General features: G+C 41.4%; 1 protein-coding gene across 3 annotated transcripts; it reads right to left on the bottom strand.

Annotated features, from left to right (window-relative positions):
- Positions 1 to 3,866: 3,866 nt before the first annotated feature.
- On the bottom strand, positions 3,867 to 25,151 carry TSEN15 (tRNA splicing endonuclease subunit 15; the record flags this gene model as incomplete). 3 transcript variants are annotated; one of them, XM_080648601.1, is made up of 5 exons in its annotated part: positions 24,978 to 25,151; positions 21,963 to 22,044; positions 21,521 to 21,656; positions 7,159 to 7,300; positions 3,867 to 3,890 (listed from the first exon to the last, which is right to left on the bottom strand). In XM_080648601.1, exons 1-5 carry the CDS (start codon positions 25,122 to 25,124, stop codon positions 3,867 to 3,869), a joined length of 531 nt encoding a protein of 176 aa, XP_080504727.1. In that variant the 5' UTR covers positions 25,125 to 25,151. The 3 variants fall into 3 exon arrangements, with proteins under 3 accessions (XP_080504727.1, XP_080504728.1, XP_080504726.1); XM_080648602.1 differs by lacking the exon at positions 3,867 to 3,890 and adding an exon at positions 5,609 to 6,646; XM_080648600.1 differs by lacking the exon at positions 3,867 to 3,890 and having other exon boundaries at positions 7,126 to 7,300.

Below are 25,151 nucleotides of genomic sequence, written 5' to 3' on the forward strand. Positions count from 1 at the left end.
CCTAGGCTCCTGACTCATAAAAGATTTTCCTTCTGAGATGCTAACCCCATAGTCTGAGCAGAAAAGTAGGGGAAAGTTTGTCTTCCAAACTCTCGTCTCCTAGCCCAGGGGTGGGCAAACTTTTTGACTCGAGGGCCACAATAGGTTCTTAAACTGGATCGGAGGGCCGGAACAAAAGCATGGATGGAGTGTTTGTGTGAACTAATATAAATTCAAAGTAAAGGAGCGGAGGGGAGAGCAAGAGAAACGGATAGAACAGCTGGATCCGGCCCGCGGGCCGTAGTTTGCCCACGGCTGTCCTAGCCCCTAGGTTGGCCCTTTTCCCCACCTTGGTGGTTTAGTGCCCTGTCCTTCTTGTAATGTCCTCTCACGATCTTCCCATTGCAACATGAAACTTATTTAAAGTGACTCAGTATAGGTTGAGCTTTAACGCCTCTATTCCCACAGCTGATCAGTTGTCAAATCTACCTCCGTGCTGTCTCTCCTCTCCTTTCCATTACCTGGAAATGCTGTTCTCTGACTATTCCTTCTACTTGTCCAGGAACATGGTAGAATTCACATCCTCTCCTCCCTGAAGTTGAACATGGCCGGCCATGTGACTTGCTTTGGCCAATAAAATATGGACAGGGGTGCCATATGCTGCTTCTGGTGGAAGGAAGCATTTTATTGCAGACACTACAGTCCTTTCTTCTTCTTGCCACTGGAACCAACATTCCAGAAGGTGGAGGCTCTGTTGACCTGATTCCCAGAATAAGGACTCCAAGTCTATGTGAGCAAGAAATAAACATCTGTTAAACTAATTCACTGGTTGTTAATGCATCATGATCTCGCCCATCCTGACTAACATACCTGGGCTACTGTTGGAGTGCAGGTTCTCAGCGCTTGTCATCTGAACTCTAACACATGCCACTCAAAGTGTGGTCTACACACAAATGTCAATCCACAAAACATCACCAGTCTGCAATGAGGCAGGTATAGAGGTTGAGAACACACATTTAGAAAATCTTATAACAACTTAACTTATTTTTATCTGTTCAATCTATTAATAAAATATCTGGGTTTATGTTTCCCCCAAATATTACCATTGTGCCTTACCCATGGGATGCTACAAAAATGCTTGTCATTAATTTGGATCAAAGCTTCACAACTAAGAAGAATTTCAGTAAGATTTCAAGCAATAGCAAGCAGATCTGGGGGATATTTAGGGTGTAAGACCCTTTCTCGCTCAGGGTGAAATCATTTAAAAGCTCCAAATCTTCTCTTTGTGCTAGTAGAGTTTAGCTTTAACAAGCAGAGAACCTTTCTGAGTTCTTTCTCATTTAATATTAAATATTGCTTTAGGTTTCCCTACATAAGAGCATAAACATTAATGTATTTACTCTTTGTAATAAAACTTTGTAAGTATATTGCCTATGAATATAGTTTTCCAGATTACCCACAGACAGCTTGACAATTTGATACATTTGTTCAAGAGTACAAGAGGATAATACAATTAATGCCTAAATCATATCCTAATGCCCTCCAGCACTAAATAGAGTTATGCTTTTGTTTCCAAAGTCTCTTTGACACACATTAATATATTTCTGTGCACCATACAGGAAAGAGGCAGCATGGTATTCCGGAAAGCACAGTGGGCTAGGTGACAGAACTGCTTCTAGTCCTCATTACCTACTCCCTCGCTACTACACAAAGCCACTACTTAACCACCTGATACCCTAATTTCCCCATCTAGTAAATGATGAAAATAAGTTAATAAGAACAAATAGCATCAGCTCTTTTGTGAGAATCAAAACAGAGTGAAGCACTTGGTAGTGAATAAAGGGCTACAGAACTCTAAGTTAGCATTTATATAGAATACTGCCTTAGAATGCTTTCCAGTTATCTCGTATACGTAGATTTTCTCCACGCTAGCTAGATAGTAAGTCCTTGAGAGGTGCATTGCGTAATATTTCTTTGGGTCCTATTCAAAGTTCAGTCCTCTGGGACAAATAATACACATACAGTAATTGTTTGAAAAGTATTTAATATGCCAAAAACTGAACCCCTTCATGGTTAAATAAACTGTATAAACTTCACTGACCACATGACAGGTATGTCTCACTCACCCTGACATAGCTTTGGATTTTGGCTGAGAGTTGTCACTGGGTACCTGAGTCTCTTGAGGGCAGAGGTCACATCCCAGTAATCTTTGTATCCCCAGCACTTACCAGTCATCTAAGCACACAGAAGGAGCCCAAGTGATATAAAGATAAATAAATGAAGTGAACTTTAATTACAAACTTCCTAATATTATCTCCACTCAATGCCCTGAAACCTAAAACGCCAATCTTGATTTTGGTTAAAATGGTTTGGGGGAAGTTTTCCAGAATCATCTGGAAAATGCACCATTTTTAAAGCACACCCACGCAACAAGTCATGTGATTTTCCCAACCTCTTTCCTTACTGAACACAAGCTGTTCTTATTCAAAGATCATTAGAGGCTTAGGCTGCGGGAGATGGGGTGGGAAGGAACAGAACAGCTATTGGTCTGAGAGAAGGGGAAATTGTACTGTTCATTGTTCAGAGACTACAACATTATTCTGCACATGTAAACAGTCAAGGTGAAAACGCAGCAAACAGATAAAGAGCTTCTGTGTGGAATATAAACTTTGGCAGGAGCCACTGCGCTGTGGTAGCAAAAGGCCTCCTGCTGGGGCTGCAATGGAAAAAATGACCTCAGAGAGGAATTCAGAGCAGAAAGGCTCAGAAAAAGAAGATGAAATACCAAGCAGTTTGGGTGAAGTCCTTTGCTCCTGGGAATATTAAAGCATAAAGCTATTCCAGTTTAAAAAATATAGATTACACGAATTGGTTGGAGTTTACTATTTTTTCCTAATTATAGCTTAGAATTTCGGAGTGCCACTCACTGCCCTCGTGTTTCTCACAAGAGATCCACAGTGTTTAGGCCGGGGGGGGGGGGGGGAACTACATTAACCTGGACTCATTGGACCCACATCACCCAGTGTTCCATGGAGCTGCCTCAGCAGAGGGTGCCCCGACCAGGCAAGGACAGAGAAGCTGCAGCACGCCCTTTCCCTCTTTCCGGAACCCACCTGGAGAGGGCGGCCCTCTTATGTGTATTCCAGCAGCAATTTGCGTCTCTCATTGGAGGTAAGCAGCAAGTTCAGCAAGTGTTTCAGGACAGGAGTCTCTGGCTATGTAATCTGAGCCTGAAATTTCTTTAATAAATTTGACATTTGCAAGGGAGAAAATGAATCATTTCATATGGATATGAACAAAACCATAATCTAGAAAAAATACCCACACCACCCACCCCTGCCCCAAACAACCTTTATTTTTAGACAGAGCTGCATTTTGAGAAAATATGAATCAAGTTACAAACTCAATGACAATTGAGTGTAATTTTAGAGGCACGCCAGAAAGAAAAAGGGGGTGTGAGCACATAAAACTCGTTTGTATTTTTATTTATGCTATTTCCCACAGGCTGAAAATAAACTTTGAAGAGCACCATTTCTCAAGCTCATCAGCTCCTAGAATCTGAAAACTTTGTGCTTATTTAGCAGTGCCCTCTGGTGTCCAAATGGATTTTAGTTTTGCCTTGAGGTAAAAAAGAAGCCACTATAGAATCCAACAAATCTACCAGCAGCATTCATCCAGTCATCAAATATTTATTAAGAGCTTAGTAGCTATGCCAGTTACTGTGGAAGGTGGTGGGATACACAGGTGTTTAAAAGAAGACATGAATGTAAATGCAATTACCAAATTACTTGATCATACACAAAAAGTCGCTTTTTTACCTAGTTTCCCACTAAAATGAGACAGATACAGCTGGGTTGCCTCCTTTCCAAACTGTTCTGGACCTTTATTCACATCAGCGGGTATCTGGCTGGCTGTGGACAGAACAACTTAGGTCAAGTTCACTGGGAACATTCTGAAACTGGGTAAACATTCCTGGACATCCAGTTTTAACAATTTCTGCGAAAAAGCTTTCACGGTCATCCCGAAGGACTTCTGGTCTTGTAGTATTCTGGGGAACCACTGGTCATCAGACAGGACACACAAATCTAACATTAAGCTTTACATTTCTTTCTGAAAATGCACCATTTTCCTAGCATTATGATGAAAAGCCTCAAAAGGAATGAAGTGGGAGAAACCTTGAAAATTAATCATTACTGTTTGAGAATTCTTAGATCTGAAAATTGGCAACTAGAGCTTCAGAAACACACATTGTTCTGAACTGGTACATCTTCAGACTTTCTGGAGGAGCAGGGGGAATCTAAAAAAGTTGCCAAGACCTTCCATTGAGAGATTAACCAAAGAACATATATGCATACCGGTATGTGTATAACCCATGGACACAGAAATAGTGGGGAAGGCCTGGGGTGGGCAGGGGCTTCTTGAGAGGGTAAAGTGGGGGGAAATGGGAGGCATCTGCAATACTGTCAATAAAAATTTAAAAAGTAAAACAAACATGCAATTTAAATGTCATCAAAGAAAAGAGGACCTACTACAGACCAGGAATGATGCTTTTATACCATGGTGTAATATTCCTACTTTTTGCCATTTTCCATTCTTGTTATTTTTGGTTTTCTAGAGTAATCAGCCATGACTTGATTCTAACCAACAGACTATGGCAAAGGTGAGAGGATTGTATCATTTGAGATTTTGAGGTCTGTCTTGCTGAGAATCTCCTTCTTGGCTTTGAGGAGCCAGCCATTTGTGCAGGCAAGGCCCACGTGGCAGAGCTGAGTGGCCTCTTGCCAGCAGCCCACTAGGAACTGAGACCCTCAGTCCAACAGCCAGCAGGGAACTAAAAGCTGCTACTAACGAGCAAGGAAACAGACTCTTCTCCCTCCAAGCCCCAGATGAGACTGCAGCCCTGCCAACACCTTGACTGCACCCTTATAAAGGACCCAACTTTGAGATCTTAAATGGGTGCTGTTTTAAGTTTGTTATATTATTTGCAATGATAGATAACTAATATAAATCTCAAGACATTTTTTAGAAACATTTTTATTATAAAATACAAATAAAGAAATACTGAAAACCAACTCATCCATTTACTGCCCTGCCATTCTATTATAACCACAGCTAGTAATTTATTTTGTCATCTTTTTATTTTTTTAAAAAATATATTTTTATTGATTTCAGAGAGGAAGGGAGAGGGAGAGAGAAATAGAAACATCAATGATGAGAGAGAATCACCGACCAGCTGTCTCCTGTACGCCCCCCACCAGGGACCGAGCCCACAACCCGGGCATGTGCCCCTGGCCGGAATCGAACCCGAGACCCCTCAGTCCACAGGCCGATGCTCCATCCACTGAGCCAAACCAGCCAGGGCTCATCTTTTTATTATATGCTGGGTGTTATTTATAGCCATGATCATATCCATTCATACACTTTTATATCTTGCTTTTTTACTTAATATTTTCTCATGTTCATTATATTCTTTACTAATTTTTAATGAGTACATAATGTACCATTCATTGGAGATATATATATATATATATATATATATATATATATATATAGTGTGTGTGTGTGTGTGTGTGTATACACACACACACACACACACACACACACACATATATATTTGGCAAACTATGGTCCTGCATTTGTAAATAAAGTTTTATTAGAACACAGTCATCCATGCTCATTTGTTTACCTATTGTCTATTGTTATTTTTGTGCTACAAACTACAGAGTTGAGAAGCTATGACAGAGACTACATGGCCTGCAAAGCCTAAATTATTTACTTCCTGGCTCTTTACCGGAAGTTTATTAACCACTGCCCTAAACTTTTAAGTGGTTTATAATTTGGGCAATTACAAGTAATGCTATTTAGAACATCTTTGTGCATATAATTTTTATACTTTAGGCAATTTGATTGGATTATAACAAAAGTGGAATAAATGGGTCTACTTCATAAAGATGTTTTTAAGGTGGACACTGTCCCCCACTATTTCTCTTGTAACAGTCTACTATGATACAGGGTTGTGGTAATAAGAAGAGAATGAAGGCTCAGTACTTTTGTAGGTAGCACTTCTCTGGTCCTTATTAATCTAGACATGCAAGGTCACACTCTGGATGAGCTTAATTATAGTTTTGATTTAAAGTAAACCAAAGAGGAATGTAACAGTAATCGCAACATTAAAAACAATTACAGAAATGTTTTACTTTCTATTGGGATTAAAAAGCAGACTAAAGTAAACTCTCTAGGTATCAAGGTGTATATGAAAGGTATTCCAAGCTAGCGGTAGTGGCCAAAGGCACTGAGAGGGCTGAGTTAGGGAAAGGGTGGCAGTCTCGAAGATGAGCTGGCAGTAACAGCAATGAACGATGAGGCAGCTAAGAATGGAGGATAACACTCTTATAACATCCTAGGCATAAACTTGTATACAACTGTAATTAAACTGTCTCAGATAAAGTTTTAGAGCAACTACCCCAAATTTTTGAACAATAACAAAAATTTCTCTATCTGGGAAATTTTTCTACTTTAGAAAAACACTTATGGAATGGGACCAGCTAAGTCAATCCTGACTGTCACTGAGATAAAAGAGTAAGCAGGTTGAGGGATCTCAAGTCCAATCTTGTATGAATAAAGTAAGAACCAGGAAGTATAGGTGTCATCTTCTAAGGGAAATATTCTGCAACATAAAAAACAAAGATCAGGATTGACCTTTTCCCCAATAACATAATTTAAAAATAAAACTAGAAAGATATTTAATGTAATTATTCTAATTATGCCAACAAGTACATAAAGATATCATAGGTAACACATTTATTTTATTAAAATATTCCTGTCAAAATGTCCACCAATTGAACATAATCATAAAGAAGTGTTCTTTTGGTTAAAGCTATCATTAGCCTTTACTTTCCACCTCAGTTACTTGTCAAATAATAAAATGCACTATAACTTCATGAAGCACTCTGGGAAACCATTAAATTCTCTGTAGAAAAAGAAAATCATTCTTACGAAAACCAAGAACATGTCACTATGAACAAAATATAGCAGGTGTGAAAATAAAGCCATTATTTTTCATGAATTTTCATAGTGCAAAGGAAGAGGTAGTTTTGTGAAAGGCTTGATTCACAATTAAAATTATGTCATAATTTTTCTCTTTTTTCACTGTTTACTGTTAGTTGCCTCAAAACTGACCTGAGGGTCTGGCAGCATAAATCCATCAGTAAGTTTATAATAGACTATTGTGGAATCGGACTCCACTATCGCCAAAGTAAAAGACATCGGCAAATCTGGATCACCTTGCAATTTTCGAGATGCCTTCAAGATCTCCCTTATCCTGAAAAGCAAGCCACAATGCATTTAGGATTCACAGTCACTCATTAATAAGATCAAATACTGTAAAATATTGGGCAACAGGGAGGCAATAATCACATTATATCTATAATGCTGACTCGGGAAATGTCTGAAGGCTCAAATATAAACATTTAAAGTTGTCTTCTCACACAGAAAATCCTGCAGGGAAGGGTTATCCGGACTTTCAACCCTTTTCTTTGTCATTCGCCCATCTCTCCTGATCATCAAACCTGAAAGTCAAACTATATTTAGGAACCTACCAAACAGGACTCCAAAAGTGAGTGTTTAGTGCATCTGAACTAAGGATCATGAGTGTTCATTTTCCAATTTTCCTCTTACAAGTGAAATAATCTTGTATTGAGGCTTGTTTTTTAAAAACAGACTATAATAAATATTTCCCTTGTTGTGTTCATAATTACTACTTTTAAATGGCTATGTAATATTTTATTGACTCATAATTTGCCCAATCATTCCCTTATTGCTATAAAGTTCTTTCAGGTTTTGTGGGGTGAAGGTGCTAATAAAAATGAGCTGTGAAGATCATCTTTCTGAAGGTAGTTGTTTCTTTTTAAATATTTGTTGGGTCTTTCCAAGTATTGGAATTATTAGATCTGAATATAGATATTTTTATGGTTCTCAATATGTGTTCTGATACTTCATAAAAGCCAAGGGAAAAATAGAGAAATGAAACTTTTGGGGGTAACATTATATATCAAGCAATCAATGTTATAACTTATTTCAGTTTGCTTGCTGTAGAAAATAATTTATCAAATCTGATATTTAGGTATTCAAGGCACTATTACCTTTTGTTTACCACCAACTAAAAATCCTTATTATCTACTCAAAAAAGCCCATGTTCAACAATTTGGTAACTGTAACCTCCAAAGGTGCTTTCTTTAAAAGGCAAATAAAAAATGATCAGTTGTTTTTTCACTAAGCTAACCAAGTCTCCAGAGATTTACTAGCATATTGACAGCTAAACACTGTATTGTATTTGGTAAAAGAATAATTTGTCCCCTTAAGTTCTACTTCCCACAGAAATTTCTACTCACACAGAAAATTCTGCAGGGATGGATTCTTATGGTCACCCTTCCCCCATCCTATTAGCTATTGAAACTACAAAAAAAAAAACCTTAAAAGAAGTCTCTGCTTTGAAATATTCTTGCTATCTACACTAATAAAAGAGAAAGATGCAAATTGACTGTACCTTCATGACGCCCACCAGCCAATCAAGAGTGATTATGCAAATTAACCCAACAAAGATGGCGGGTTAATTTGCATACACAGGCACCAAGCAGCCAGGGGTGGGATGCAGGCATTCCGCACCACCCCAGCTGCTCTGGGCCTCTGGGCAGCGTGGGAAGGCAGAAAGGCAGCTCCAAGCAGGAGCGAAGGCCAAAAGGCAGCTCCGGGCCAGAGCAAAGGCGGTGCCAGCAGCCAGGGGAAGGAAGGCCCATTTTTGCACGAATCTTTGTGCATCAGGCATCTAGTGATAATTATAATGCTTTTTAAAAATCTGTAGTAAAGACTGGAGATTTTAAGTGATTTAAAACAGCAGTAGACTTCTGAAAAAGCTGAAGTTCGAACTGCTTTGTTAGAACATCAGTCACAAAAGGCTGCTTATTGCTACCTATCATTTAAGTTTACAAAGGCATGAAGTGAAATGAGAGGGTGAGTTTCTAAGTTTCTTTCCTCTTATACAAACTGTTTCTAAAATGACCCTGAAAGAGGAAAATCAGCAATATAGTAACACTCCAGTTGTCAAGTATAACTCATTAGATAAATAAAATATGTCTACCTGGCAAAATTTTAATTCCTTTCCACAAGTCAACAAAGCAAAGCATCATCTTCTCTCAAGTCTTTCCTGTCACCTTTCCCCACCTTCTAGGCAAAGTTACATGTCTTACCCTACAGAGGCACCCTGTGTAGCCCTACCTTACTGTAATCACTACTTGGTATTTATACATCTCAGTGTCTGTTTCCCACTGGGTTGTACTCATTTTGAGGGTCAAAGCCAGGGGTCCTCAAACTTTTTAAACAGGGGGCCAGTTCACTGTCCCTCAGACCGTTGGAGGGCCGGACTATAGTTTTTTTAAAAAAAAAAAAACTATGAACAAATTCCTATGCGCACTGCGGGCCCAGGACGAGTCAGCTGCTAAGCAGGACAGGCAGCGTCACCCGGCGGGCTGGATAAATGTCCTTGGTGGGCCGCATGTGGCCCGCGGGCCATAGTTTGGGGACGCCTGGTCAAAGCTTTTCAAGAAATGATGCTGTAACATAAAGATAATATACCTGTACATCTACACATACGACTATTGAGGTGGCATACATGAAAAGGCTTTGCAAACTGTCAAGTAGTCAGCAAGTACAAGTATTACTATATGGTACCTATACCAGCTTTGCTACCTTGCAAATTGGGACATGTTTTTATCCACACCCTCCTTAAAAAATAATTTCTAACTATGTTAAATTACATGAACATCAATTAGATTCCACTTCATTACAGACTTTTTCTTTAGAGATACTCAGATGAAGCAACCATAGATATTAACTAGCAACCTCAATACTTAGCACTGATGGAAAATGACAGTCTTAAGACACTGCAGTATACACAAGTTAAAAATAAGTTTCTTTAAACATCCCTAACTGGCAGAGTATGACGAGGATGGGACACAGATGGAAGGGAAAAAACCTATTAAAAAACTGTTACATATCTTCCGTTTCTCAAGATATGATACTTAAATCAGAATGTATGTGTATGTGTTTTGTAAGGTAAACTGTGTGGAAATTCTAGGACATATATTGAAATTTAGAATAGAAATTTCCATCTCATTCATATTTGTTTTCATAGTTCTTTGATATAAACAGCAAAACATTTTCTGACTTACTCAGAACACCCACGTGGGAAACCCTAACATCTGAAAATTAGCTCAGAGCTGTTAAAGCCTGGTTTGTCTTCAGAGCTGAGGGGAATCACTGTTAAAAATGAAGTGGAAGTTCCCATCTCTGAGCTGTTTATCCTGTTTGGCTGTATGGGAAGGAAGAAGGAAATTACAGTTTGAAATCATAATTTAGAAACTATAGAATGAAGTTTCCTCATAGGCACATTCTTTAAAAGCTTAGTTCTTTAAAAAGTATTGTAAAGATGTTTCACCACACAAACCTAAAATAATAATTTGGATAACAAAATTGCTTATAGTTCATATTTTATATAAATCCACATATGAAAAACTTAACTTATATAATGAGAATTTCATATTTTTGAGTTAATTATATCTCAAGGGAAAAACCCACCTGAAGAAATAGATGTCAATAATAATTATAATTGCTGTTCAACAGTAACAGAATTTGATGCTTGCAACAGTTATGATGTTCTCATAACTAACTGTTGCAAACAATAACAGTTATGATGGGAAACCAAGATGGCGGCATAGGTAAGCACCTAAACTGCTGCCTCGCACAACAATTTCAAACCTACAACTAAAAGATAGAACGGACTCCATCCAGAACCACAGGAAAGCTGGCTGAGTGAAAATTCTACAACTAGAAGGAAAGAGAAAATCTCACAGAGAATTGGAGGTACGGCAAAGGGTCTTTGTGCGCGCAGAGAGGAAGGGTGGCTGAGAGCCTGGCTGACTTTCTCTGGCGGAAGGGGGAAGGGAGCCCCCGACCGCACTGAACCCCACTTCTGACTGCACTGAACCCCAGTCCCGGACGAAACCCCGTGGACCCAGACTCATACAGGGGGAGTCTGGACTGTCAGGTAGAGAGAAAGGCACCCGGAGACTCGGAGACCCGGGGGAGACCCGGGGGAGCCCCGGAAGGCAGAAGCCCGTTCTGGAGGCGCGCACGCCAGTGTGCACAAAGGCTGCGGAGGTTGCCACAGGCTTTCCCTAGCAGAAGGGAGTCCAAAGCTCCTGACTGCACTGAACCCCAATTCTGACTGCACTGAACCCCAGTTCCAGGCGAGCCCCTGGGGACCCGCGCTCTTATGGGGGGCGGAGGGGGAATCTGGACTCTCGGGCGGAGACTCGGGAGCCGGGGAAGGCAGAGGTCTGCAGGGAGCCGGGGAAGGCAGAGGTCTGCAGGCGCGCACGCGCGCAAGGGCAAGGCTGACTGGAAGCCAAGACTGTCTGCTCTGCCCTGAGACTCCACCCCACCCAAGCTGAGCACAGAGGCTATTGCAATTTGGCAAGTCTAATCCTATAAGGCTGTCTCCAGCACCGAACTTCTCCCAGCATAGACACAGCTGATCCTTACAGCCAACTGGCCTGGAGGTCAATTCCTCCCAGTGATACCAACAACAATCAAGACTTAACTACAACAAGGCTGTACACACAGTCCACAAAGGGGTACACCAACAGTATCCACCTCAGGTTAACTGGGGAGGCCGACCCACTGGGCCATATAGGAAACCTAGCACACAAATCTACCCTACCAACTCAGGGAAACAGTGAAAATGTGGCGTCAAAGAAACAGATCACAAACGAAAGAAATGGAGGAAAACAAACGACTGGATATAGAATACAAAACCACGGTTATAAGGCTTTTCAAGAATATCCTAGAAAAGGCCGATAAATATAACGAGACCCTCGAAGATATGAAAAAGGACCAACTAGAAATTAAACATACACTGACTGAAATAAAAAATATTATACAGAGACCCAACAACAGACTAGAGGAACACAAGAATCAAGTCAAAGAATTGAAATACAAAGAAGCTAAAAACACTCAACTGAAAAAGCAAAAAGAAAAAAAATTCCAAAAAGTTGAAGATAGTGTAAGAAGACTCTGGGACAACTTCAAGCGTACCAACATCAGAATTATGGGGGTGCCAGAAGAAGAGAGAGAGCAAGATACTGAAAACCTATTTGAAGAAATAATGACCGAAAACTTCCCCCACCTGGTGAAAGAAGTAGACTTACAAGTCCAGGAAGCGCACAGAACCCCAAACAAAAGGAATCCAAAGAGGACCACACCAAGACACATCATAATTAAAATGCCAAGAGCAAAAGACAAAGAGAGAATATTAAAAGCAGCAAGAGAAAAACAATTACCTACAAGGGAGCACCCATACGATTGTCAGCTGATTTCTCAACAGAAACTATGCAGGCCAGACGGGAGTGGCAAGAAATTTTCAAAGTGATGAATAGCAAGAACCTACAACCAAGATTACTCTACCCAGCAAAGCTATCATTCAGAATTGAAGGGCAGATAAAGAGCTTCACAGATAACAAAAAGCTAAAGGAGTTCATCACCACCAAACTAGTATTATATGAAATGCTGAAAGGTATTCTTAAAGAAGAGGAAGAAGAAAAAAGTAAAGATAAAAATTATGAACAACAAATACATATCTATCAACAAGCGAACCTAAAAATCAAGTGAATTAAAAACCTGAGGGACAGAATAATCTGGTGAATATAATAGAATCAGGGGCATAGAAAGGGAGTGGACTGATAATTCTCAGGGGGAAAAGGGTATGGGGGGTTCATGAAGAGACTGGACAAAAATCATACACCTATGGATGAGGACAGTGGGGGGGGAGGTAAGGGCAGAAGGTGGGGTGGGAAATGGGTGGAGGGGAGCTATGGGGGGGAAAAGGAGAAATAATTGTAATAATCTGAATAAAGATTTATTAAAAAAAAAAAAGAAAATCTTAAAAAAAATTAAAAAAAAAATCATACACCCATGGATGAGGACAGTGGGGGGGAGGTAAGGGCAGAAGGTGGGGTGGGAACAGTTATGATGTTCTCATAACTGTTCAGAGGGGAGCTCAGCATACTGTAAACAGTGATCCCAAAGTTTACTAAAGTTAACTTGAAAACAAGTCTGAGGCAAACAGATAGGCAACACCCTTTGGCTACTGCCCTTCCTCCAAACTAAATAAATGCCTTCCAGAAATCTTAGCATTCATCTTTCTGTAAGATCCTCCAATAGAGACTAAGTGATCTCTAGAGATTTACACAGAGGACAGAAAGTTGAAGGCAACATTACTTATTACTTTTAACTTCAAATGTTGTTGAAACAGAATGCATCATGGGTTAAAATTATTCATTTCAACCCACAGAAAGCAGTATCTTCTTCTGTCCTCTTCAATGTGACCAAACTGGCACATGTTGCAGCCTCATCAATTAAAGGCATTAACTCCTTATCTTCCTCATTATGGTACTTTAGAACGACACTCCACAATCCAACTCTGGTACACAATGCAAATTTAAATTAGTGCCCTAGGTGCCCAAGAAACTGTATTCATCCACAGGCTCAATCCTGAAGAAAAGTTCAAGAATAACAGGCCACCTCCTTGGGAATCATGCCAAGGACTGCCTGGTGAAAAAGCAAGGTGGCTAAAATCCCAAGGTGGCGGGTTACTGAACAATTAAATGCCTGTGTGACTATCCACCCTAGTGGGAAGCCATTCTGTTAATATAAACGGCAAGCTTGTGTGTGTGTGTGTGTGTGTGTGTGTGTGTGTGTGTGTGTGTGTGTGTGGAAGGTAAGAGAAAAAATGCTGTGTCTGTTAAAAGAAGCTGCCAGAATTGGGGGTTCACCAGTAACAGATTCCCAACAGAGGTAATATGAGGACACACATCAGATATGCAGGGAAGTCAAATGACAGAAATCATTTTACCAGTTATTAAACTTTAGGCCTCACATAAAGTAATGGTCATTAAATGAATTTGTAATAAAGAACATACTTTTGAAGAGTGGAAATATTTTTCAATTACATGGGAATAATAGAGTATCCTTCAAAAATATTGTAGCATTGTCCTGGGGGGAGGGAGTGGCCGGGAGGGGTCAATGGGGGAAAAGGAGACATATGTAATACTTTAAACAATAAAAAAAAGAAGTGTGTATATATATATATATATATGTATATATATATATGTGTGTATATATATATATATGTATATATATGTGTGTATATATATATATATGTATATATATATATATACATATATATATATATTAGCATTTCAGGATTAAATCTCATAATTAAGAACACCTTTTAAAACGTTCTAAATATAGTTAATACTATATTGCATAATTGAAAGTTGCTGAGTATTAAAAGTTTTTATCACAAAAAAACCTTTTTTTTGTAATTATGTAAGGTAATGATGTTAACTAGGCTTATTGTGTTGATCATTTCGCAATGTATACAAATAATGACACTATTTTACATCTGCAACTAATATGTTACGTCAATTAAATATTTTAAATGTTCTAAAGAAGAAACTCAGTTCTAGTAACCCTTCACTCCACCATTAATAAGTCCTTTTCCCAGGACACTAAGGAAAAAGAAGGGATTAAAGGTAGGGGGGTGGAGATGATGAAAAAGAGTTTCACTAAAAGCTAAGGAGGCATTATGATTGTTCTCTATCCTCAGATGCATATTATAGTTACAGCATAAAGAGTGAAAGTAGTGCTAAATCTGGAAGCAAATGGATTTTGCAGACATTCTAATTTTTAGAAACTCTTGGAAGGTTGCTTGAGCATATTCTATGTTCTTTAAGATTTTATTTAGCAAATCTCCACTGCAGGAACTTAGTGGTCTAAGAGCTTATTCAGTCATTCAACAAACACTGATTTTAATACCAAGTACCAGGTACCAGGCTATGCACTGCGGAAACAGCAATGAGCAGAAAAAAATTCCTGCTTTCATGGAGGTTATTTTCTAAAAGGGAAAGGAAGACAGTAAACAATCAAAGACAACCAAATATATAATATATCGAGTAGCAATAACTGTGGTAAGTGTTATAAAGGAGGGCCACTTACTTACAATACTATGGCCAATAGTCCTGATCAAACCAAATGACAAAGTTCTTAGACTTTTAGCCTAATGGCTGCTGAATTAGCAGATGACCAATTTGGTATATGGCATATTGAAGCCTTTTTCTAAATTTCTACAATAATATTCAAATAGGAAGATGCTAAGAAACAGTACATTTGGAAAAGTTTTCTCTCAGATAAAATGGCTGAGGGTACCCATTTATCTCCAGAAATCAAGAGAAATGCCACTAATTTGTGGGGTTGGAGGATAAAGTGGTCACTGGAGAGGCTCCACCCTCACATAAGCTATCCATTATCCTTTGCTGGCACCAGGGTGAAAGAGCCCTTTATAATCCAGTCAGTTTTAACAGGATGAATAATTCATTGGTGTTACTAAGCAAAAAAAAAAGAGAGATTTACAGATCATTTCAAAAATAATATATTAACTGTCTCTGGATTTTATAATTTACAAAACACTTCACTTGGCTTTTTATTTTTTAAATTTTTATTGATTTCAGAGAGGAAGAGAGAGGGAGAGAGAGGGAGAAACATCAATGATGAGAGAGAATCACTGATTGGCTGCCTTCTGCACCCCCCACCCCCATTAGGAATCAAGCCTGCAACCCAGGCACATGCCCTTGACTGGAATCAAACCTGGGACCCTTCAGTCTGCTGGCCAATGCTCTATCCACTGTGCCAAACCGGCTAGGGCTTCACTCGGCTTTTTAAAAATTAACTTATGTACAAACACAGATAAGCTTAAAATATAGCTACTGTGGTTTTAGTTTTCAGCGTCTTATATTTTACCAAAGAAACTGAATAGACATTGAAATTGGGAGGCAATATAGATTCTATAAGGGGGGGAAAAACAGTAGTGAAAAACAAAACCATTTTTTTCATTATTTTAGGTCATTGTGTAAATTACTTAAGATATTTTTCCATTTATAACTATCCACAATACTAATATTATTACAGAAACCTGAAATTCTATTATCCTAACTTTGTTGTAATATACTTCTCAACAAATATCAGTGGCAAAGTGGTCCAGAAGAAGCTCATCAAGCCCTCTGAATATTAATATGGCTTCATTTGCTATCTTAGCACTGAAAAAGGCCCCTGGCTTTCCTTAGGATTCCTCTGGTTATCTCATCTTTAAACTTAGCAGATCTGAGAAACCAAGATGGCGGCATAGGTAAACACCTAAACTGCTGCCTCGCACAACAATTTCAAAACTACAACTAAAAGACAGAACGGACACCATCCAGAACCACAGGAAAGCTGGCTGAGTGAAAATTCTACAACTAGAAGGAAAAAGAAAAGCTCACAGAGAATTGGAGGTACGGCAAAGGGGCTTTGTGCGCGCAGAGAGGAAGGGCGGCTGAGAGCCTGGCTGACTTTCTCTGGCGGAAGGGGGAAGGAAGCCTCCGACCGCACTGAACCCCAGTTCTGACTGCACTGAACCCCAGTTCCGGGCAAACCCCTGGGGACCCACGCTCTTAACGGGGGGAGTCTGGACTCTCGGGCGGAGACTCGAGCTGGGAAAGGCAGAAGTCTGAAGGCGCGCGCGGGCCAGTGCGCACAAAGGCTGCGGAGGTTGCCACAGGCTTTCCCTAGTGGAAGGGAGTCAGAGGATCCTGACTGCACTGAGCCCCAGTTCTGACTGCAGTGAACCCCAGTTCCAGGCGAGCCCCTGGGGACCCATGCTCTTGTGGGGGGAGTCTGGACTCTCAGGCGGAGACTCGGGCTGGGGAAGGCGGAGGACTGAAAGCGCACATGCGCGCAAGGGCAAGGCTGACAGGAAGCCAAGACTGAGACTCCACCCCATCCAAGCTGAGCACAGAGCCAATTGCAATTTGGCAAGTCTAATCCTATAAGGCTGTCTCCAGCACCGAACTTCTCCCAGCATAGACACAGCTGATCCTTACAGCCAACTGGCCCGGAGGTCAATTCTTCCCAGTGATACCAACAACATAAAGACTTAATTACAACAAGGCTGTACACACAGTCCACAAAGGGGTGCACCAAGAGTGTCCACCTCAGGTTAACTGGGGAAGCAGACCCACTGGGCCATATTGGAAACCTAGCACAAATATCTACCTTACCAACTCAGGGAATCAGTGAAAATGCGGGGTCAAAGAATCAGATCACAAACGAAAGAAATGGAGGAAAACAAACGACTGGATATAGAATTCAAAACCACGGTTATAAGACTTTTTAAAAATATCCTAGAAAAGGCCGATAAATATAATGAGACCCTCGAAGATATGAAAAAGGACCAACTAGAAATTAAACATACACTGACTGAAATAAAAAATATTATACAGAGACCCAGAAACAGAATAGAGGAACACAAGAATCAAGTCAAAGAATTGAAATACAAAGAAGCAAAAAACACTCAACCGAAAAAGCAAAAAGCAAAAAAAAAATCCAAAAAGTTGAAGATAATGTAAGAAGACTCTGGGACAACTTCAAGCGTACCAACATCAGAATTATGGGGGTGCCAGAAGAAGAGAGAGAGCAAGATACTGAAAACCTATTTGAAGAAATAATGACCGAAAACTTCCCCCACCTGGTGAAAGAAATAGACTTACAAGTCCAGGAAGCCCACAGAACCCCAAACAAAAGGAATCCAAAGAGGACCACACCAAGACACATCATAATTAAAATGCCAAGAGCAAAAGACAAAGAGAGAATCTTAAAAGCAGCAAGAGAAAAACAGTTAATTACCTACAAGGGAGCACCCATACGATTGTCAGCTGACTTTTCAACAGAAACTATGCAGGCCAGACGGGAGTGGCAAGAAATTTTCAATGTGATGAATAGCAAGAACCTACAACCAAGATTACTCTACCCAGCAAAGCTATCATTCAGAATTGAAGGGCAGATAAAGAGCTTCACAGATAAGAAAAAGCTGAAGGAGTTCATCACCACCAAACCAGTATTATATGAAATGCTGAAAGGTATTCTTAAAGAAGAGGAAGAAGAAAAAAGTAAAGAGAAAAATTATGAACAACAAATACATATCTATCAACAAGCGAACCTAAAAATCAAGTGAATTAAAAACCTGAGGAACAGAATAATCTGGTGAACATAATAGAATCAGGGGCATAGAAAGGGAGTGGACTGATAATTCTCAGGGGGAAAGGGGTATGGGGGGTTCATGAAGAGAATGGACAAAAATCATACACCTATGGATGAGGACAGTGGGGGGGAGGTAAGGGCAGAAGGTGGGGTGGGAAATGGGTGGAGGGGAGCTATGGGGGGAAAAAGGAGAAATAATTGTAATAATCTGAATAAAGATTTATTTAAATAAAAAAAATAAATAAATAAACTTAGCAGATCTCTTTGACCTCTATGAAATTATTAATATGATTTTTATACCATTGCTGGGTCTGGGGAAATCAGAGTATTCATAACCTCTACAGTCATTTATTAAAATTGCTACATGGATTCTCAGATTTACTTTAGTAAGAAACAATCTATAGAGTACTTTCCATATGCATATATAATCCAAATATATACCCTAATATAGTATTTTAAAATGTGAGCTAAAAATTATTTTACATTAGCATTCAGTAGTATTTTTATTTTTTAAAAATATATTTTATTGATTTCAGAGAGGAAGGGAAAGGGAGAGATAGAAACATCAATGATGAGAGAGAATATCCATTAGCTGCCTCCTGCATGCCCCCTACTGGGGATCGAGCCTGCCACCCGGGCATGTGCCCCTACCAGGAATGGAACTGTCCAACTGTGACTTCCTGGTTCATAGGTCGACACTCAATCACTGAGCCAAACTAGTTGGGCTAAGTAGTAGTTTTAGATGAGAGGAAAAGATGTGTCCTGTCCTTTGAGAAACAAAAACAACCTCATACTCCATCAGCATAATTTTCCCACTAGATAATCAGATATGGGTACTTCACAAATTCTGTTTTCCTCCTGGAGATCAGCAATTAGTATTCAATCAATATTTTCACAAGCACTGATGGGTGTAGGTACCAGAGTCTGTAACCCTTCTCCTATCTCAGTACTGACAAGGCAGATGAGCTGGGGATCTGGTAATCCCACTCATTTTACTTCACACCAACTTTTACTCGAAAGACCTTCTGAAACTTTGAAAACATGCCAAAGTGTTTTAACTATGAACATATATTATGTATAAGAAAATACCAGTCAAACTACTTTTGCTCAGAGTAGTGCATTCACTCACTGCCACTGTAACACAGATTCACTCTGTAATGGAATCTGTCTGCACTCTTGCCAAAACTATGTAAATAAGACCACCAGGTCCAAAGCCTGGAAAACTAAGAGGGAAATGGATACAAAAACTGTGTAGGCGAGCTTAGAAATTCAGAAAGATATGACATCAGATGTTACCTAGAATTGCTACCTTTTAAGGAGCTGGCAAATACACATACACCATAAAATAAATAATGGAAATAATAAGCCAATGCAAATATCCTATCTAATAAAGAGGGAATATGCTAATTGACCATCACTCCGTCACAAAGATGGCTGCACACACAGCTGAGGCCAAGTTCCCATAAGGAGCCTTAACGAGCAATCACAGCAAGGACCTGAGGCTACGCCCTTCCCCACCCCCGTGGGGCTTGACAGGGGACCTCAGGCCACATCCCCCACCCAGCATGGCTTGACAGGGGACCTCAGGCCATGCCCCCCACCCAGCAGGGCTTGACAGGGGACCTCAGGCCACACCCCCCACCTGGCAGGGCTTGACAGGGGACCTCAGGCCATGCTCCCTGCCCTGACATCAGGCTGGGGGACCTCAGGCCGCACTCCCCGCCCCAGTGCCAGGCCAGGGGGCCTGAGGCCATGCCCCCCGCCCGGCGGGGCTCGACGGGTGGACCTCAAGGTGTGCTTCCCATCCTGGTGCTGGGCTAGGGGACCTCAGGCTGTTCCCCCCACCCCAGCGCCAGGCTGGGGGATCTCGGGCTGCACCCCCCACCAGGTGGGGCTTGACAGGGGACTTCAGGCTGCGCCCCCCACCCCGGCACCAGGCCAGGGGACCTCAGACGGCACCCCCCGCCTGGTGGGGCTTGACAGGGGACCTCAGGCCGCGCCCCCTGCCCCAGCACTGGGTCAGGGGACCTGAGGCTGCACCCCGCTGCCTGGCTGAGCTTGACAGGAGACCTCAGGCTGTGCCCCCCACCCAGCGGGGCTTGACAGGGGACCTGAGGCTGCGCCCCCCTCACGGTGCTGGGCTGGGGGACCTGAGGCTGCGCCCCCCCACCTGGCAAGGCTTGACAGGGGACCTCAAGCCATGCCCCCCACCCAGCAGGGCTTGACAGGGGATCTCAGGTCATGTCCCCCCACCTGGCGGGGCTTAATGGAGCACCTCAAGGCATGCCCCCCGCCCCGGTCTGGGCTGGGGGACCTCAGGCCACATCCACCTTCCTGGCACCGGGCCAGGGGACCTGAGGCTATGTCCCCTGCCCAGCAGGGCTTGACAAGGGTGGGACTGGCTGGGTCTGGATCTAGCCCAATGGGGCGGGGGCAGCCGGGTCTGAGTCTCACTCGATTTTAAGATGCATGTGGGTGGGCAGGGACTTGACTCTGGGTCCCATGGTGTGCCCCAGACTCTGACAAGAGGAAGGTTTTCATATACATTTTACTAATTTTCTTTCATCTCTGACACTTCTATTATAGAGAAAGGGCAAATAGCAATATTAGATTATTTCCTCTAATTAATCTCCTTTTAATGTGCACAAATTTGGTGCACCGGGTCACTAGTGTGTGTGTGTGTGTGTGTGTGTGTGTGTGTGTGTGTGTGTGTATTCTACCTCTCAATAGTCAAGATAGCTACTGAAGTGGTTTTAAAGGATAAATGAGATTATTTACTGCTATGACTGGGGAACTATCTTAAGACTAGGTTGTAGTTAACTATGTAAATGATAGAGTTTAGTCCAGCTTTACAAAGTTGAGACTTTGATAAAGGGGACAGCTATCATGCCTTATATGCTATATGCCCTGTGTAAATAACATGGAATTACACCTCCAGCAAAATATCACCTCCTCTGGCTCTCAGGCTTTGTATATCACCTAGATTCCCTAGTCATAAAAATGTTATTTAAAATTTTTGAGGAATAAAGAACATTAAAAAATCCCCACTATACACAGACAGCTAAGCAGGATCATCTAGGATAGCAATTTACAACTGGTGTGCTCAGACTAGTTGTGCAGTGTATGGAAAATAATTTGCTTCTAACAATGAAGTATCAAAGTTGGCATGTTATTTTTAATATAAAATTAATTGATATAATTTAATATTCCCTGTTACATATGACCACTGTCATCCATTCACATTCCACCATGCTTTCTTTATTAAACTGAGATGAAAGTGACATACAACGCTGTGTAAGTTTAAAGTGTACAATGTGATGAACTAACCTATTAAAGAGCAAAATCACCTGCCCACCTGTTATGGCTGAGGGAAGCATTGATGGATGTAGGCACCACAGTCTGTAGCCCTTCTCCTTCTATCTCAGTACCAACCAGGCAGATGAGCTGGAGGTCTGGCAATCCCACACAGTTTACTTCATGCCAACTTTTACCTGAAAGAGCATCATTAAATGGATAATGTTTATCAAAAATCAAAGATAAAAATTCTAAACTTCTACCTAATATTCAGCTGAGCAACATCAGTTATAACGCTATCTTCTCTTTACATTTTTATTTATCTTCTCTTTTACTTATTTAGTTACCAAGTAATTCCCACTATAAATGAAGAAATTATAAAATGGATAACAACAAATGCATAAACAATGGCTTATTATAATATCGATAATTCTATATCCAAACCCAACTCCCCAACCCTCCACCATGGCCCCAATAATAACACAATATAAATAAAAACTTACTCTCCATGAGGTCCAGGTAAACCAAGAATGCTATGTAAACTTGAGTAGCATCTCCTATATCTAATTCCATCATTTCTAAATACTGAAAATCAAAATGTAATTGTTAGAGAAGGAAGAACCTCTTAATATTTTATTTCACTCAACCAACTATTTATTAAATATATAGAAAGTATCAAACTCAATTCTAGGTATAGTGGGAGTTACAAGGCAATGTAAGACCTGATCCCTGCCTCTAAAAAACCTGCAATTATTAGGGTAAACACATTGCACACCTGTGACTGTTAAGCAAATAACAATACATGACAGGAAGTGGTTAAAAACCAAGTGAGTGGAATTAAAGAACCAGGACACAACAGGTCAGAGGAGCTATACTCTGGTGAATTGGTTGGTTAATGTTTTATGAGAGAGGTGAGATACAAGTTGGGCCCTGAAGGACATGTATGATTTGACTAAACTGAGAAGGTAGTGCAACAGTATAACTAATCACACAAAGGTGGGAATAAGCCACACATATTCAAGGGCCTATAAAGAAACCTATCTGCCAGGAGTAGACATTTTTTATTTTTATTTTTTTTTAATATATTTTATTGATTTTTACAGACAGGAAGGGAGAGGGATAGAAAGTTAGGAACATCGATGAGAGAGAAACATCTATCAGCTGCCTCCTGCACACCCCCCACTGGGGATGTGCCCACAACCAAGGTACATGCCCTTGACCGGAATCGAACCTGGAACCCTTCAGTCCGCAGGCCAACACTCTATCCACTGAGCCAAACCAGCTAGAGCAGTAGACATTTTTTAATGAGAATTTTGTTGGGGCATGTAGTGGGAGCCTCTATTCTCCTGGTCTCTTATTTGCATGCGGAGAAAGTCTAGTAGAATACCACGCCTGGCCTCTCTCTCCTTCTCACTCAAGAGCAGCGAGTTATTTAAATGCTAGATTTTAAAGAAAGGACCAAGCAAGCTGCTGCTGCTTTCAGATTTACTGGTCAACACTGTGGGAACATTCTTCAGGGCTCTACTCCTGCAGGGGAAGCCTGAGGTTCTCCAGCTACGTCAGTGACTAGTGGGGTAAGCAAGACTAATGCACAAGTGAGGGATCAGCAGACCTGCACGGGTGCATATATGATATCACCTTCTCCTTTTGGCTTCATCGTAAGTGTACAGGTACAGGAGAACAGGGGTGTTCTTAGTTGTCCTCCTCAAACCTTAAATGTGCTTGAACACAGCACTGAAAAAGTAACTGGGAACCAGGTTGCAAGGACTGGATGACCCAGCTAAAAGTTTGAATTTTACCCATAAGGAAACACTGAAGACTTCTAAGCATGCGAGTATGATGAATGTGGTGTTTGAGGACAATAAATCTGATACCATGTTACTAGATGGACCTAAGTGATTTTCAAATTGAATAATAAAAAGGCAGAAGTAGAAAAATCAAACACCCAATATCTTTCCTTTCTTTAAAAAAAAAAATCAATTAGACCCTTCAAGAGGAAAAAATGGAAAGGGAAGATTTGATGGTGAAGGCTAGGGCCTATATAGCCATTAACTTCAAAGAGAGAAAAAATCTGCCAGTATAAAAACTGAGTAGCACCACCAAATCTAAAGGAGGTTTTTAAAACTTGTTACTGGGCGTTTCACTTTTTAAATACTTACATAGCGCTTACTTACTACGTGTCAAGTACTTTCCAAATAGTAACTGATTTAATCCTATGAGATAAGTACCCTTATTATCCCCATTGTACAGATGAGAAAACCTAAGTGCAATGGGATTAAACCATTTGCTCCAAATCACAAAGCTGGTGACAGAACCAGGATTCAAACTCAGGCGATGTGTCTTTGCGTTCATCTCCTAACCACCGTGCTGCCTCTCCGTGTCACCGTGTTTCTTTTAAGGGCACTGAATAACATCTCCATGTTAGCGTTTGTTTTTCTCACCTTGAAGGGGAATAAGGGGACAGAGCAGCAGGATAAAATTCAGCAAGGTAACTTGAGAAGGGGTTAATGCTTCAGACTTTTATCTTCAAAATTTTTCTTTTCTTGACTGTTTTTATTTTAATGTTTTAAAAATATTTTTTTTTATTGATTTCAGAGAGGAAGGAAGAGGGTGAGAGAGAGAGAAACATCAATGATCGGAGAATCATTGATGGGCTGCCTCTTGCACGCCCCACACTGGGGATGGAGCCCAAAACCCAGGCATGTGCCTTGACTGGGAATGGAACCATGACCGCCTGGTTCATAGGTCAACACTCAACCACTGAGCCACAGGGGCCAGGCTCTTGACTGTTTTTAGATGATTACTTATGAAATATTGCAATTCAGCAGAAGACTGCAATTCTACCAGTTACTAGACCAGTCCCTGAGATCCCTACACGCCCCCCCCCCCCCCCATCTCCATTCCCTGTTTACTTGACATTACTGGTACAAGGCAGCAATTTGCCAAGCAGAAGCAAGCAAGGAATTATCTTTCTCCTCCTTACCGCTATGCTGAAAAATACAACCACGAAGTGAGCAGTTCTGCTTTTGGAAGAACCTATTCAACTTTCCAAGAAACTCGAAAAATTTAGGAATCTGCACTGAGGCAAAATCAAGACGCACGCTCTGGGCCCCAAGACTTCGTGCCTACACCTTTACCATGACCGACTCCCGGGTCTTATACACCGCCCACAGACCGTTTTTGCGCGGTTAGTGTGAGCATTAAATGAGACCATCTCCGGTGGAGCGGCTAGCGTTGGTGTCCGGCGTGGGAGGGGCCGGGTTTGTCTACACCTCCGGTTTAGAATGGCAAAGTGGGGTGGGGGTTAGTGTCAGGGCAAGAGTTCAACTCATTTAAACAAATGAAAACAAAATTGCTGCGGTTGGCAGTGTGCACATGGGTCCCCTTCCGTGAGGGTCGTGCATGAACTCAGCGATCCGGCCCGGCAGGGGTGGAGGGTTCGGAGGGGAGCGCGGCCTGGGGGTTCCGCCTGGGCAGGGGGCCTGGACCGGCGCCCCGCTCCTTTCGCGCCTCCTGACCTTTGGGTGGGTGCCCATCCAGGCGTCCTCCGGAGCCCATGGATAGGCCCCACCACCGCCGCCGCCGCCGCCGCCGCCGCCGGGAGCGCCGCCCGGGCCCTGGCCACTGCAGCCCGGGGTGGGCTCGGAATCGCTGCGCTCTTCCATGCCGGGCAGTGATGCGCGCCAGCTGTG

The sequence above is a fragment of the Plecotus auritus genome, assembly GCF_963455305.1.
Source record: "Plecotus auritus genome assembly, chromosome: 12".
In the NCBI taxonomy this organism is placed as follows: domain Eukaryota; kingdom Metazoa; phylum Chordata; class Mammalia; order Chiroptera; family Vespertilionidae; genus Plecotus; species Plecotus auritus.